The sequence below is a fragment of the Gossypium raimondii genome, chromosome 11, assembly GCF_025698545.1.
Source record: "Gossypium raimondii isolate GPD5lz chromosome 11, ASM2569854v1, whole genome shotgun sequence".
In the NCBI taxonomy this organism is placed as follows: domain Eukaryota; kingdom Viridiplantae; phylum Streptophyta; class Magnoliopsida; order Malvales; family Malvaceae; genus Gossypium; species Gossypium raimondii.
In genome coordinates, this window is record NC_068575.1 from 58,271,441 (window position 1) to 58,287,628 (window position 16,188).

The 16,188-nt window shown below is 35.2% G+C and overlaps 3 protein-coding genes and 1 long non-coding RNA gene across 4 annotated transcripts; 3 read left to right on the plus strand and 1 right to left on the minus strand.

The window, feature by feature from the left end:
• Nucleotides 1–1,190: 1,190 nt before the first annotated feature.
• On the plus strand, nucleotides 1,191–2,262 carry LOC105802370 (uncharacterized). The gene is made up of 2 exons (XR_001136169.2): nucleotides 1,191–1,523; nucleotides 1,656–2,262. It is a non-coding gene; the product is annotated as an uncharacterized LOC105802370 (long non-coding RNA).
• Nucleotides 2,263–6,712: 4,450 nt separating this feature from the next.
• LOC105802369 (uncharacterized protein At1g03900) lies at nucleotides 6,713–11,698 on the plus strand. Its single transcript, XM_012633967.2, has 8 exons — nucleotides 6,713–6,978; nucleotides 8,510–8,541; nucleotides 9,177–9,277; nucleotides 9,372–9,444; nucleotides 9,545–9,576; nucleotides 10,611–10,701; nucleotides 10,832–10,943; nucleotides 11,043–11,698. Exons 1-8 carry the CDS (start codon nucleotides 6,850–6,852, stop codon nucleotides 11,409–11,411), a joined length of 939 nt encoding a protein of 312 aa, XP_012489421.1. The 5' UTR covers nucleotides 6,713–6,849; the 3' UTR covers nucleotides 11,412–11,698.
• Nucleotides 11,699–12,463: 765 nt separating this feature from the next.
• On the plus strand, nucleotides 12,464–14,761 carry LOC105802367 (seed biotin-containing protein SBP65). The gene is made up of 3 exons (XM_012633963.2): nucleotides 12,464–13,919; nucleotides 14,012–14,191; nucleotides 14,301–14,761. Exons 1-3 carry the CDS (start codon nucleotides 12,537–12,539, stop codon nucleotides 14,559–14,561), a joined length of 1,824 nt encoding a protein of 607 aa, XP_012489417.1. The 5' UTR covers nucleotides 12,464–12,536; the 3' UTR covers nucleotides 14,562–14,761.
• A 21-nt stretch (nucleotides 14,762–14,782) lies between these two features.
• Nucleotides 14,783–15,856, minus strand: LOC105802368 (LOB domain-containing protein 4). Its single transcript, XM_012633965.2, has 2 exons — nucleotides 15,235–15,856; nucleotides 14,783–14,996 (listed from the first exon to the last, which is right to left on the minus strand). Exons 1-2 carry the CDS (start codon nucleotides 15,854–15,856, stop codon nucleotides 14,938–14,940), a joined length of 681 nt encoding a protein of 226 aa, XP_012489419.1. The 3' UTR covers nucleotides 14,783–14,937.
• Nucleotides 15,857–16,188: the final 332 nt, after the last annotated feature.

Sequence of the window (16,188 nt, forward strand, 5' to 3'; positions counted from 1 at the left end):
GTAGGAGATGAAGATAAACAGCCTCAATCTTGACTATCTTCTCTTCCGTCAGATTTGCTTCATTTATTAACAATGGAAACTCATCTAACTTCATTTCTCTCGTGATTATTATAAGAAAAAATTCAGATTAAATGATAATAAGTGTTGTTTAAATTTTATTTAAAAATTGTAAAAATAAATGGACACATAATTATTTAGCTCTCCTAGTAATTTTTTCGAATTAAATCCAGCTCAGGTCGAATTTAAAACTTTCGAGTTGGTCCTGATCAAGTCAAAATTTCATTAATGATTTTTATTATTATAAGGGTTTGAACCTTTTTTCCTAAAGTGAGGATTAAATTGTTTTTATTTTATGTGGAGAGATTAAATTAATATATATACATCTAGTGATGCTTATTTTTCTACTCAATTTTAAATCTCGATTATTTTTTTGCTAAAATAACTTTTTTAAAATTCAAAAATTAGTTCCTTTCAAAAAATTTAGAGCAATTTAAACCCTATCTATTTCAAAAGTGAACAAATAAAGACAATTAATTAAGACATTAATATTTTTTGTTATTTGTACTTAATTTTGATTGGTATAATAATAAATTTAACCTTTGATATTTACATATCTTATGTAAATATTGGCAGAATGTGTAAATTTGATAAATCAGGACCAAGTTGACAAATGTGTGAATGACGCAGGTCAAGTTTATTAAATCAAGGCCAAATTGACAAAATGTATAGACTTTGAAAATTAAATTTGTTATTATATCGATAAAAATATGTACAATTGACAAAAAAAAAACATAAACAATAATTAATTGACATTGGTTGCTTACTTTTGAAACCGATAAGGATCAAGTTGCTTTAATTTTTTGAAAGAGACCAATTTACTTAATATCAAAATTAAGGGAACCAAAGAGAGATTTTTACTTTTTATTTTTATGATTTAACATATATATTAATCCATTTAAAAATTAAATTCACTGTATATCAAGATAGGAAGTCCGTAAAATTTATGGTTAATGTTCTTGGTAAGTTGCTTTGTGATTTTGCAAATAGCCTCTTTTATTACATTCAATTATTAAATTATAGTATACTTATTCTCAATATATTTAAATGAATGAATAATACATTTCAGTGTGGTTAAATTTATATATCGATGATAATACATATTAATTGGATTAAAACTGGCGGATGTGAATTTTCATTTATCAAATAAGTTACAAAGTTCCAGGTATATATAATCTAACTTTATGACGCAACTTGTCGTCCAATTCACTCTCCTCAGCTCCATCTGGTTGGTGCTAAACACGCGAAGGAGTAGATCGTGAGTGGAATACTCCCCTACCCCACTATGAATTACTTCCTGATTACGGCTCTTTGGATGCACCCACCCACACGCATCTCTCCGTTCGTTTGACCGGAGGCCACTCTCCACCGTTCACGTGTACGTTAAACATAGAGGTCGAAAACAAAATCCAGTGATTAAACGAACAGAGAAAGACCGACGAAGATCTGAAATCGAACGAACGAAGGTAAGGCTGCTGAGAATTTCTCTTTGTTTCATTGTGTATCTTTAATTTGGTTTTGATGTTCATTGCTGGTTGTTGTTCTAATTGTGTTGATCGATGAGGTTTTTATTTTTATTTTTATTTTTGGTTCTGTAGATTTGGGGTGTTTTGTCGTTGGATTGGTGTTTAAAACTTGGGGGCAGTCTCGACCGATTGGAGAGGGTGACAGCAACCACCACTGTGGTGAAGCACCGGCTCAGGCTAATTGGAGTTAGGGGATTCAACTAGCCAACAGCCTGCTCACTGCAGTGTCTGATGACTCTTCAAGTCTTGATAAGCAGCAGGTTGTGGCAGATGACAGAGCAGTGAAGCCTGGTTCTGAGAAGCAAGGGAAGGTCAGGAGATCCAGAATTTGGGTGGGGCAAATAATTGGGTTTAATAATCCCAGTGTTCCTTTTACTTACTCTGTTGATTTTGGATGCAAGGGGGATTCAATCAGAGGTAGCTTGGTGGCCATTTCTGAGGAGTCTTTCAAGCAACCAAGACCTTCGAATCTGTTGAATATTTTTTAGGGTAAACTAAAATTAATTTAGCATGAGATTGAAAAATGTTTTTAAAAATTAGGGCGAAATTACTTTTTGAAAAGTTGTGATAATACAACTTTTGGTCTCTGATTTATCCATAGTAAAAATAATAATAATAATAATGTAACTTGACAAGTATATCCATATTGATCTTTGAATTTGACAACTAGTTTATTTTACTACTTGTATTTTTTTGTTCACTTTAGATCCATTTTATTCTTAAGCTTAAAAAATCTAAAAGTTTGATGATATAGCATTTTGAGTTTGAAAATTAAAAAAATTTTAGATGATGATGTGGAACAATTTCAGTGTCATATTCAATGTTTTAATCATCGAACTTATGGTTGAACAAGTTAGACCATCTCTTCTCAATTCAACCAATTTGATTATCGGACCAACAATAATTAAATAAATAATTAAAAATTCATAAAAATTTAAAAAGGCAAGTAAAAAAAGTTTTATTTTTTTTAGATTTTAATTCATTTTTAATTATTGTTGATCCAGCAGTTGAACCAATTGAATTGGTATCGAGAATTGGTGATTTAACTTGTTCAACGATCGATTCGATTATTAAAACATTAAATATGACACTCTGAGATCATACCACATCATCATCTAAACTTCTTTTTTCAAGTGATAATGTGGCACAATCTCAGAGTGTTACATTATTAGACTTTTAAAATTTTTAAGTTCATGAATCAAAATAACCCTAATTGTCAAGTTAAAGTGCCAAAATGAACAAAACAAAAAACTACAGGTATCAAAGTGGACGTGCCAAAAATACTTTGTAAAAGATAAAAGTTATAAATTTTGTCGGGTTGAAATTCCAACCTTAAAACTTGGTTTGAAAAATATGTGATGCTGATTGTTTTATTTTGAAATCATGATTTGACTCAATAATAAATGGAGAATTGTTTAAATTATGTTTTGATATTAACGAAAATTATAATATAAAAATATTATTATTAATTTGTTATATTCCAATCATCGAATTGTTAATTGTCATTAAAGATGGAACTACCTAACGTGACACGATGTATGATCTTTTAGATATTTTTTTATTTCAAATTGTACATTGAGCTTTTATTTTCAAAAAATTGATAAGACAAACGAGATAAACTTAATTTAATGTATTTTATAATTAAAGATTTTGTCGGAAAAATTGATATGACAAACCTTCTTTGAATTGAGATAGTAAAATTTTAAAAAGAAATCATAAAATATTAATGAATCTCATAAAATATAAGACATATATTTTCAAGCTTAGGGAGAGTCTAAAAACGTAAATCTAGGATAATGATGTACTGAATATAGATCTGTCCATGGGTCGGGCCGGGCTCACAAAAAATTTCAGCCCGTTTGCTAGGCCCGAGCCCGGCCCGAAATGTGGGCATGAGATTTTGCCCAGGCCCGGCCCGAAGAAAAAATATGGGGCCCGAGCCCGGCTTGGCCCGGCCCATTTTTAATTAAAATTAAAATGATTTTTTTAATAAAATTAAAACTAATTGTTAGTAAAATTATCAAATTATTAATTGTTAATTGTATTAATTGTTGTAATAAAATCTAACATTTGATTAGTAAATTTATCAAATTATTAATTGTATTAATTGTATTAATTGTTGTAATAAAATCTAACATTTAATTAGTAAATTTATCAAATTATTAATTGTATTAATTGTATTAATTGTTGTAACAAAATCTAACATTTGATTAGTAAAACAAACTTGATGTTTTATTATTATTATTATTTTGTAACACTAGTCAAGGAAATGAAAGTAAATAAACTTAAAATAAAAAACTATTACATTTTAAAAATAAAAAATATATATTTGATATTTTTCGGGCCGGGCCGGGCCCGGGCCAAAAAATCTTGCACGAGGCCCGGCCCATTTTTAAAACGGGCCTAAAATTTTGCCCAATCCCATATTTCGGGCCTATATTTTTACCCAAACTCTCCCATATTTCGGGCGGACCGTCGGGCCGGGCCGCCCGACCCATGGACAGGTCTAACTGAATATGCTACTATTTCTTCCTTACTCTGCATAATGATGTAATGAATAATAAATGGTTTTTTTTCTCTTTGAGTGCGGATTGTTTTCATTTTCCACCCAACTATTGACGAGCCAAAGAGAGAATAATTAATTTTAAACCAACAACTTATGGTAAACATCGATGTTTGTATATAACTATTATATGAAGTTTAGTCACTTGAAATATCTCAAATTAAATTATAATTTTTACGATAATAAAATGTGATTTTATTATTTTAATAGTTTATATCTTTATAATTTTAAAGAAGTAAATTAAATTTTATTATTTTAAGGGGCAAAATATAAATTTACTTTTTACTAATTTAAATCTTTAAAAATTTTAAAAGGTCTAAAAGAAAAATTTCTATTTTAAAGCCCTTATCAATCCCTAACTACGCTTCTGATCTTGGTATTAAATAATTTTAAAACTTGAAATATAACACACTTAAAAAACCATTTTCACTTGTTAAATATATGGTCCTACTTGATGCATCGTAACCATGGTACGTTAAACAAAGCTCTAAACCAAGTAAACATGCACACAAAAAAAAGTTAGATGAAATTTGTCATAATTCAAAAAAAAAATTATAGTATTAACAGGATCTATATAACATTTTCTTCGGTCATAACTCATTAGCCAACTTCGAGCATTAAAAATAGAATAACATTTATCTCTATTTATAGAATTTTTCATTTTGAGTTTTATTGAGGGGAGGTCCTTTTTTGGATTGGTCTCCGACCGTCAAAGAAAGTATTGTTTTTAAGATGTTTATACTCAATTTTAGCTTTGGGGTTGTCTTTCAACTCCGCGGAGAGCCCTCGGCGGGTTCACAAAGTTTAGTAGGAGTGCCTAGTCCACCAAGAAAATGTTTAAGCATTTTGACCCTAGTGGGGTTTGAACTAATGCCCTTAAAGAGTCTTAGTGGGTAAGAACACTATGGTACTATATCCTATGAGAGTGATCCCTTAGGAGGGTGTGAGAGTTATACCTTTAGGAGTCATACTTCTAGGAGAGTGAATCCTTAAGAGGGTGTAAAAGCTGGACCTCTAAGAGTTGTACCTTTAGGAGAGTAAACCCTTAGGATGGTGTGAGAGTTGTATCTTTTAGGAGTTGTAGGGGAGTAATCCTTTAGGGGGTGTGAGAGTTGTAAAATTGAGCAACAAATAATGAGTTGTTGTTTGAGATTATGCTTGTGGGCAATCGTTCGGAAAAATGCTTGAGGACGGTTCACCCTTAGAGGGTGAAAAGCCGCAAAGTTCAGCAATAAGTAATGAACCATCGTCTGGAATTACACTTGTAGGCAATTGTTCAAGATTACGCTTGAGGACGGTTCACCCTTGGAGGGCAAAGAGCCATAAAGTCGAGCAATAAGTAATGGTCAATTGTCCAAGGTTGCACTCGTGGCAACCATTTAGAATTATACTTAAGGATGGTTCACCCTTGGAGGACAGAGAGGTGTAAAGTTGAGCAATAAGTGATAAACCACCATTCGAAATTACACTTGTAGAGATCTGTTTAAAATTACACTTGAGGACGATTCACCTTAAAGAACAAAAAAAAAACTGTAAAGGTGAGCAATAAATAAAGAGTCACTAAATTTTTTATTTTCAAATTTATTAAAAGTTGACGCCTCGTACTTGCAAGGGTACCAACCTATATTGGTGAGGGGTTCACAACCCCAAATTCGCTTCTTCTTTTTTTTTTTTTTATGCGTAATACAACTGATGAGGGGTTTTATAACCCCTTGTTCACGAGAGTTCATATACTAGGAGGGGAGTAACCCTTATTTTTCAAAATGGTGAGGGGTATATAATTGACCAATAAAGCCACGATCAAAGAATTGGGAATTCTTTTTATATAGATGGTCATTGAAGCCATGACCAACAGTCTCGTCGGAAATGCTGGTGTACAATATTTTCGCAAGAGGTGTTTGATTTCAATTTACTTGCTTTAAATTTAAAAAATACTATTATGGGTTTCGTTCAAATAAATTGAGATGAGAGGGAGAAGTAGTCAAGAGCTTCCGTAGTGGTGGAAGAGGGGCTTCAAACATTGTGTATGATGGTTGGCCAGATTGAGGAGTAAAAGAGAAGGAGGAACCCCTTACCCTAATCATAAGAAATGTATATAAAAGAGTCATTGGTGGGTGATAAAATATTTATGTAGGAAGAATATCAATAAATGTGAAATGAGATCAAAATCGACACTTACTAGTCTGTATAGAAAATAATACAAAACCAAATGTAATACTTACTAATTTAGTTTCGAACAATATTGTTTGAATTGGATTAGATTGACGGATTGAACTAGGACTGAATGAAGTATCGGTCTGATTCGAAAAATTAAATTAGTTGACTCATGAATCAATATAGATTGATTGAATCGAGCTAAAAAAATATTGACATGACCCATTTTCTCTATTTTTTTAAAAATATTTTATGTTTTTTAATAATTTATTTAATTAAATAGTATATCGATTATATTGTCGAGAACTAATTATCTGATCGTAATTTAACCGCTCGGTTTTGAAAAACTTTGGTTTTATTATTTTACATAGATCTAAAATAAATAAATAAAATGAAAATAAAAGCCAAACAGAGAGAAAGAAAGAAAAAAACTGTAGCGTATTTGGAAAAGAGAAACCAAAAATTGGGTGAGACAAAATTTGGAAAATACACATAAAGTCAGGAAGCTGAGTGGGAAGGTGTCTGTTTGGTTGCCTGCTGGTGAGCGCGATGATGGAGAAAGGCAAAGAGCCCGCCGCAGCCAACGAGGATGGCGAAGTTGGTAAGACCGAGAGCGAGGAGATTCAGGAAGCCTTAGAAATTGTCCTCTTTCAAGTCTCTGAATGTTATGTTTATTTGGTCAGTCCCCCATTTCCTCTCTTTACTCTTTATGCATCATACGAATCTCTCGATCTGTTGCACGTCAACTTTGAATTTCTACTGTTTTTTCTCGGATCACACTCAATTCGTTCAATTCTAGCTGAATTCTATTTAGTTTGGTAGTGGATCAAGATTCAGATTCAATGGTTAGAATTATTAGATTGCTAGTTATACCTTTTCAAAGTGGACTTCAATTTTGCAACGAGCAACGTAAACAATTACTTAATGGAACTCTAGACACAGTTATTGTAAATTGAGGTGGGGCTTCTAAGCGGTTGAATTGTCTATGCTCAATTTTAATATAAACTGAGATGGATAGTTTTTATTTAGGATATTTTAGGTTTGGAACATTTTTTATATAAAAAGTAAATAAGCGGATTGGACCATTGTTTGCTTTGGTAAATGGATTTTACTTGCGTCTTTCAAGATAGACTTGCCTCACATCATGAATGTCAGAAACCAGGGATTCAAAAATGTTTTCCTTCAAATATGGTATGGTAGGGATCCATTTAAATTATTCTGCAATCTTTTTCATTTGCTTAATCAATTTGTTTTGCTGGTAGTCGTCTTTCTTGATCGTTATTTTTTATGATTTAAGCAAAACTGTCTGAAGCTGATAACTTTACCTTGCATGAATTTATGATACTGAGATGAAATCCTATACCAATCTGATTATAACACAATCTCTGATACAAGCATTTGGGTGTTTGGTCTGTTAAGGTGTGTGTATTCCCCAATTGAAAAAGCTGGCATGTTGTGAATCCCTCTTCCCGAAATGGTACCTTGATAGAATAAAAAAAGAAAAAACTGATCTTGATGCCAGTTTGTAGAAAATAAGTCCTAGATCATGAGTAAACCACAGTAGAGATCTAATTTCACTTTACCACCCTTGAGATATTGGACTAAACATCACCAATCTAAACTCAAAGAACTGGTTAGAGATATATAGAGTTAAAGGAAGATAATTTCATCTGAAAAACAATTTTATGTAATCCAATGTTCTCCAGGAATCGCACTCCAGGCATAGTTAATTTTTGAAATAGAAGTACTGTAACAATTATCAGTGACAGTCTGATCAAATAGTAATGTACAACTCTATTCTAGAAATAGAGTGTGTGAACAATGTGTAGGAAACCAATATATGCCATTTAGGAACCCCCTAGGAAGCTCCAATTGCTGAACAACTTGAATCATCAAAAACTTGACTTAACTAGCTTTCCAACCATATATGATTTACGCTTTTTGATCTTTAGATTAGTGCAATTACACTTGATCATAACACAATTCTAAAATTACTGCCACTCCAATTTTTGTAATGAATAAGTCTTATCAAGATTGTATATTTATCTCCATTTCCTCAAGTTTTCATATCAGAATACAACCACAAAATCTAATCACCTTGGTGGCCTACTTTAGTGAAATCCAATCTTGTGATATTTTCCCACTTTTATTCTCTTTCCCTTCTGTGCCTGCTATGCTATCTAGCTAATTCAACACATTACTTCTGCAGATACCTCCAAGGAAAACTGCAGCATCTTACAGGTAGTTGTCCTACTTGTCAAGATATGGTACCCAGTATGCTAGAGAAAAAAACGTGAATGATATCATTTGTATTATATTGTGTTTACCATGTTCTATTCACAATGATGTTGAAAACCTTACCTATCATTCTTTCTCTATTTGCGTGACTGCAATTCGCTTCCATTTGTGTAACCTGCATTGTCAATAATAGGAACTGTTAAGTTTGTCATCATGTTAGGTGAACCTTTGTTCATTTCTTTTTGTTTGTTTTCTATCTTGGTGTTAACTTGCATAAAATCAGCCATATGGCTGAAAAGAATAAATCATCATATAAAACAGATAGAGGTATCTATAACATTTTGCCCCAAATTTTGAAACTAAATTTATTCCTCCATGAAAAGAATTGTTTTTAATAGCTAAGAAGCTGTAGGATAATGGAAAAGTCATTCACTGCCCAAACCCGATGAATAGATTTCTCCTTAACCTTCAAGAAGGAGAGTGCGTAAAATATCTGATCAGGGCAGCACTACAGTGTATGCAATACTTTCAACAATTAGGTTATGTGCTGAGTTTATTGCAGCTGTTAGATCAGTTAACAATGATTAAGATTTTCTTGCTGGGTTAGATATAGATATTTGTTCTTAAATTTATTTCAGGGCTGATGAATGGAATGTCAACAAATGGGCATGGGAGGGAACTTTGAAAGTCATTAGCAAGGGAGAAGAATGCATCATCAGGCTTGAAGACAAGAATACAGGTAAACTTAGTTTTGTGCTTGGTAGGGTAATATGTATTTTGTTATCTTTTTTATTAGATGATTGTTTAGTGCTAGAACTCACTCTTCTTCATAGGTGAATTGTATGCTCGAGCATTTCTGAGAGATGGAGAGCCACATCCAGTGGAATCTGTAATTGATAGCAGTAGGTATGTACAAATAAGTATACGTTAGATTTTGATGTGTGAGCAGAGCTATATTGCTTTAATTTTGATGCAACCCATTATCTCAAATGTGTGTGTTCTGCAGATATTTTGTTCTTCGGATTGAGGAGAATATTGGTAATTTTTACTTTCTCCTCTTTTAAATTTACTTTTAATTATGAATTCGATTTAAAATTTTCCTGTCAGTCCTTTTCTTGTTAATGTTTTCTTGCAATTGTTGTATATAAAATTCTTGCCAGTCTGACACGTGCATATATTCCTTGATTATATTCTGTCTTTCTGATGCTGTAAAGTTTAAGTTAAAATAATAACAGAAGAAGCACTTTGGAATCAATTAGAAACTTTGGTGGAAACACACCACAACGTTTCCCTCTGAGCAATTAGGAACTTTTCTTGAGTTGCACCTCAAATTTTATGGCTTCTCGGTACTACTCAGAATAATATGGCTGAATGCAAGCTTACTAAAAAAGCAAAATCGAAACTGTTATATAGGAGTCATATGGACGTTAATTCTTAGATGCTTACTACTGATGTACTAGCTAGACTCCATCATTAACTATTCTTATGATGAAGCAATAGAGTACAGAATTCTTCATACTTATGTTTCCTTAGGGGTGTTGTACTCAAAGTAGTTACTTGAAAAAGGGCTGTATTTATGCCTTTAACTCCTTTCCTATTCGGAGCATCCCTTGTGGTATCAAGTTATCTTCTGCATTTAGCATCTAGGAAGATCAAACATTTCCATCTTTATGTAAGAAGGAAGAATCCATCTTTTGTAATGCAGCATCCTAAAGAAAGAAGAAATAGCTTTTATGTTATACTAGCTTTGTCATAGAGCTACGGTTACCCCGTCTAGTTCTTGTAATCTTTATAGTCTGATTATGTTCTGTGACTTATTCTTCTGCTCAATTTATGTGGATACCCATGTACCCAAAACCATTTTAACTTCTGTTCCGCTGTAATAGTATATATCACCGTGTGGTTGTGTCATTAAACCAGTTGCCACAACTGGTTTGTGTTAAATGTCATAACATTGCAATTCCCTTTTTAAATGTTCAAGTATCTCCGAGGATGATGATCGATGTGCTTTGCTTATTTGCCATTGTATTTAGTTTTTAAACTCTATATTTATTACTTCAGAAGTCATGCAGGTGGTCGCCTTCGGCATGCTTTCATTGGCATTGGGTTTCGAGAGAGAACAGAGGCTTATGATTTCCAAGCAGCCCTGCATGACCATATGAAGTATGCTCTCATATTTGTGCAGTAGTATTTCATTTGCTTTCCTATTCTGTGATTTCTTAAGTTAATGCTGCTTCGTTTTTTCAAAGAATATGAATGAATACTGCACTAATAACTTCAAATCGTATTGAAGATACTTGAACAAAAAGAAAACTGCGGAAGAGATGGAGCAGCAATTCCAGAAATCTTCCTCAGTTGATTACAGTTTAAAGGAGGGGGAGACCATTGTACTTCAATTAAAAAATGTGTGCCATTTTACATCTTTTTAATACAATATAACAACAGTATTTCACATTCAAGTACTTTCTAAAAGGTTTTCTCCCTTATTGATGCCAAATGCTCAGAAAGGTGGTTCTACTCTGAAGTCAAAAGCTGCGGAGCTGGGCATTGACAAGCTGTCTTTGGCTGACAAAGGCAACCAGAAAGAGCCCATCCTTAGCATCAAACCACCACCTCCCCCACCGACACCGCTTTCACCTGTAGCTAGCGCTCTTAAGTCACCCCAGCCACATCCACCAGCACAGCTTTCACCTGTAGAAACGACTGGGAATTCTCCAACAAGCTCACCCCCGGATCTCCAGTTAGACGGAACTTCAGAAAAGAAGGCTTCGAAGTCCGAGAAAGAGCATAGAGATGAACGACAATGTGGTGAAAGTCAGAACACAGAAGACATAGAGGATGATGATTTTGGGGATTTTCAAGCAGCAGGGTAGAGGCTTGCAGTAAGGGTGTTATGTTTATAATGGGAATATGCAAATGTTTTGTTTGTATTTTTATGGTGAGGGTTGGAATTAGGTCCTACTGTTAAATTTGCCATTCCTCCGGTAATTACTCCGTTAGTAGACCATATACTTGGAACATACACGACATGAGAATCATCTAAAATTGGCTTTCGTTTTTATTTTTATTTTTTTATATATATAATAAACATGACTTTTCATTCTCAATAAGAATTTATACAAAAATCTTTACGCACCTTTCTTCGTGGGTGCCAAGGTAATCTACTATCTCTAATGTTTTACCTAATTTTTAATATATATCTGCTATTTCACTAGTCGTCGTCTCCATCGCCACTTTCTTCCAGTCCCTTCTTTACCTAATCTAATTCCTTCTATAGTAATAGTAATAAATAATTTCTAGTGTGATAAATCAATTTAATATCAATTTAATCATCAGCAAAATATTAAAAAATTAAAATTTAAGCCTTTAATAAATATTAGGTATGATGTCAAATTTAGTGTTGAATGTCTAGATCTTTCATTTTTATTTTTTAATTAAATTTAGGTGTAAATCTTTTATTAATATATTTTAAAAGTATTTAAAGAACACAAAGGAATATTATTGTTGGTACTCAAAAAATCAAGAGTTTATCATCCCTCCCAATCTGTCGTATGTAGTAATGATGAATCAAATTGATTTAAAGCTTCACAATGTGAGGAGAGGAAGGAAGAGCAAAGCTTTCTTAAGGCTACGGAAATCTGTGCCGCTAATTGGAACAATCAAGCGGGTGACATGTAGTTAAACTTTGACTGCCACCTCCACTCATCTGGAGAGCCTCAACACGTGTGCGCTGCAAATGCGATGAAAGGCATAAATTGTTTCTAACGGATGAGAGAATAAGATGACTCACCTCTCCTATTATTATAATCACAACATGTGTCCCTACCCTCCAACTCAGCCGACTACGTGTCAGCTCCCATGCACAAACCTCCATCTTCTCCAACATCCCCCCCTTCCCCTTATTTCAACACCACCTCCATGTTTCATTCTCTCAACTCAACATCAATACTGTTCCACTTACTAGAAACAAAGCAAGCAAAATCCAAAATCAGTGAGATATGGCGTCAGAACAACTTAGTCGTAGAGAAAACACCACATCCGAGAGAGACATTCATTTGGAGGAGAACAGAGTCCCTAAGATGGCTACTCATTTCGAATCTCTGGCCGAGAAATCCAGGCAGTCCGATGTGGGTGCTGCTGCTGCTGCCAAGCACAATCCTATTCATGGTGAGCGCCATGAATTTCACTCCCTTGAAGGGAAAGTCGGTGACGTGAATGTTTCCGCTACCATAATCGCCAAAACGGAAGCAGGTGATCAGGCCAGAGAAGGAAGAGGGAAACAGCTTCAGGAGAGGAAGGGAGAACCTTACGCGATAGGGAAATTCCAAGTGACTGCTCCTGGAGCTGGAGCTGGAGCTGGAGCTGGAGCTGGACAGGAGAGAGGTACTTCAATGGCGTCTAAGGCCGAACACGAGAGTGATAAAGAGAAAGGACGACGGAGTTATGCTGCTGCTGCTGCTGGACATCGACAAGAGAGAGGTGCTTCAATGGAGTCCAAGGGCAGCAAACACGAGAGTGATAAAGAGCAAGGATACTGCACTCAACTGGCTAGTAGCGAAGAAAGGGTTAATAAGGGAGCTAAAAAAGAGGGTGGTGAGAAACAAGAGCAGTTATCTGTAGAAGAGATATCTAAGCTCAGAGCATCAGCTCAACAGAATTCAATGGAGACCCTAAGGGCTGCCGAAGAACGGTATAACCAGGCCAAGGAATCGGCTGCCCAAGCGCTTAATACCGCCGCTGATTATACCAAAGAAAAGGGCCAGCAAGCCAAGGAAACCGCTGTTCAAAGCGCCCAGTACGCCACAGAGAAAGGCGGACAAGCAAAGGACACCATCATTGAAGGTGCAAAAAGGACTACACAATACATTGCAGAGAAAGGAACCCAGACAAAAGATACTGCAGCTGAAACCCTAGCAAGTGCCGGAAACTACACAGCGCCTAGAGTAGAACAGGCGAAAGACTATGCCTTGCAAACGGCAGTGAAAGCAAAAGACACCGCAGTTGATGTCAGCAAAAACATTGCGAGTTATGCTGGGGAAAAAGCAGTGGTGACCAAGGATGTGACGGTAGAGAAAAGCAAGGAGGCCGCTGAAGTAGCGGGGAAAGTGGCTGTCGATGTGAAGGACAAGGCCGTTGTAGCTGGATGGAGTGCGGCACACTATACGACTGAGAAAGCAGTTGAAGGAACAAAGGTGGCGGCGAGGATGGTGGAGGGAGCAGCGGAGTATGCTGGTAAAAAATCAATGGAGCTTGCTGCCAAGCCAATAAGGGCGGCCAAGGAAGCTGCTTCAGCTGCTGGCGAGACTCTGAAAGAGTATACAGCCAGGAAAAAAGAAGAGGCAGCGAGAGAATTAGAAGCTAAGAGAGCTACTGAAACACAGGTATTTAACCATTTATGATCCTCTTATCATCCTTCCCAATGTAAATTTCAATTATTTCGACATTAATGAATTCTATTATTATTGTTTCAAAGGGTGATAGTTACCGAGAAGAAGAAACCCAAGAAAGATCGAGCGAGAGCCAACAAAAAATGGAGGATTTGGCCAGAAAACCCAAAGAGAAATTCGAGGAAACTGCAAAGCCAATTGGAAATGCCCTGAAGAAAACCTTTCAGGGGTCATCAGAGCCTAACAAAACCGGTGAATTAACACAGGTTTATATTTCTGCAAATCAAATCCAAATAACCCCAGTTTCTTTTCACTTCTGTTTATGAAAATATGTTTTTCTGCTGACATGACCGACTGTGATTTGAATATTTTGAGGAAACTGAGAAGAGAAGCCAGGTTGAAGAAGAGAGAATAAAAAAAGTGCCGATGGAGGGCGTAGAGAGAAGAATGGAGAGTGGGGCAGAGAGAATAGTTGAGGGTTCAGGCGTTAGAGAAGAGGAGGAGGAGGAGGAAAACCAAACAGGTGTATTGGGAGCCATTGCTGAAACCATAGTGGAAATTGCCCAAAACACCAAGGACCTTGTTATCGGACCCGACGACCAACCCAATACTCAGAGCGCCAACCGTCGTGACTGACGGTAATAAGCACCCAGCACGCCACAACATACAACGTGGAACCCAAACCAATATATATGATGTGATTGGCTTAGATATTGTGTTTTATTTACTGGCCTTTTAAATAAATAGGAATTCTAAATTCCGACTGCTGTTTTCCCTTCTTTTGGTTTAATGACACGTGTATCTTATTACATAAAGAAGTTCCTTTTCATTGTGCATGTGGATAATGTCTGCAATCATAAAAAATAATGACCAGATTATAAATATCTGTTTTGTTTTAGTACAACAACTTGTCGATATAATAAATATAAAAAAGAATAATGGACATAAAAATACTGCAATGAAGATAAATAACAACTTGAAATAATATTGCAACACGTGTCGGACTTAAGAACTATAGAATGTTGTCCCATCTTGTACTTTCCAATGTCTTCCCATTCATAAAACCTACATCTGCATTGCACAGCCAAATCAATCAATATTTCTACATTTATTCCCAAATCCATCTTTTTCTTTTCAAACAAATCTTTTTTAATTATTTAATAATGGGTTTATATTAAATTAATATTACACATAATTTATGTATTAAAAACATGATAAATTATTTAAAACTACACACAGAAAAACGTGTTTTTTTAACAAAAGAAGAATTTCAATTTAAATAGAAATTAAAAGAAATGAGAAAAATTACCTGCAGAAGCGTAGTATTGAAGTGGAACAATAGTAGTAGCATTGTGGATGGCTTTTTCTTGCACCGGTTTCTCCGATTGGGGAGGATATGGATATCCGCTGAAGCCGACGAGAGAATTCCCATCCACATCGGGATTATAGCATCGTAATGTAGCGTCGCTAATGGCTCCTTTAACATCGATTAACCGCTTCGTCGGCGTGACGGCATGAGCAGGTCCCATTTTGAACACAGGATGAGTAGGCTGATGGTCATGATCTTGTAGAAGCATCATTTGGCTTTGCTTTTTATACAAGCTCAGCTCTTCATATATTTTCCTATAATCACCATATGGTCCTAACACCGGATCCTTTTGCCAACAAAAGGCTTCCCATATCAGCGAATCCGCCACCTTTTTCCGGTCTTCGTCGCTGTTGGCATTACGGACTATCTTGGTCGCGTTGCTAACACCGAAAACCTTGTGCACGGCTTGGAATTCTCGGCACTTATCGGCCGGGAAATAAGGCGCCAAAATGCAATTCTCATCGCATTTTTTCCGTTGATGCTTGCATGCAGCGCATGCCGGATGGACTCGCGATGCGGCTGCCGCTGCTGCTGCTACACCATTGCTAGTTTCTCTTTGCATCCTAATTTTAAGACGGTATAATCAAATTTATATGAAAGTGGAACCAAATAATTTAACTACATATTAAAATACAAGTTGGATTTTACATTAGACATCATCCATCTTATACATATCCTAATATATTAATGGAAGATCAAAATGAAGATTGAAGAAGTGAATAAATAAAAAGGAACAAGGAAGACATGAAGGTGGTAAAATAGAAAATACCTGTGGGGGAAGGGTATAAATATATAGAGTTGGTTTGGAAGGGAATGAGAAAAGTGATAGTGAACATAACATAAATAATAAATGGAGCAGAAGAGGATGGGCAACAATTAAGAGGTCTATGTAAG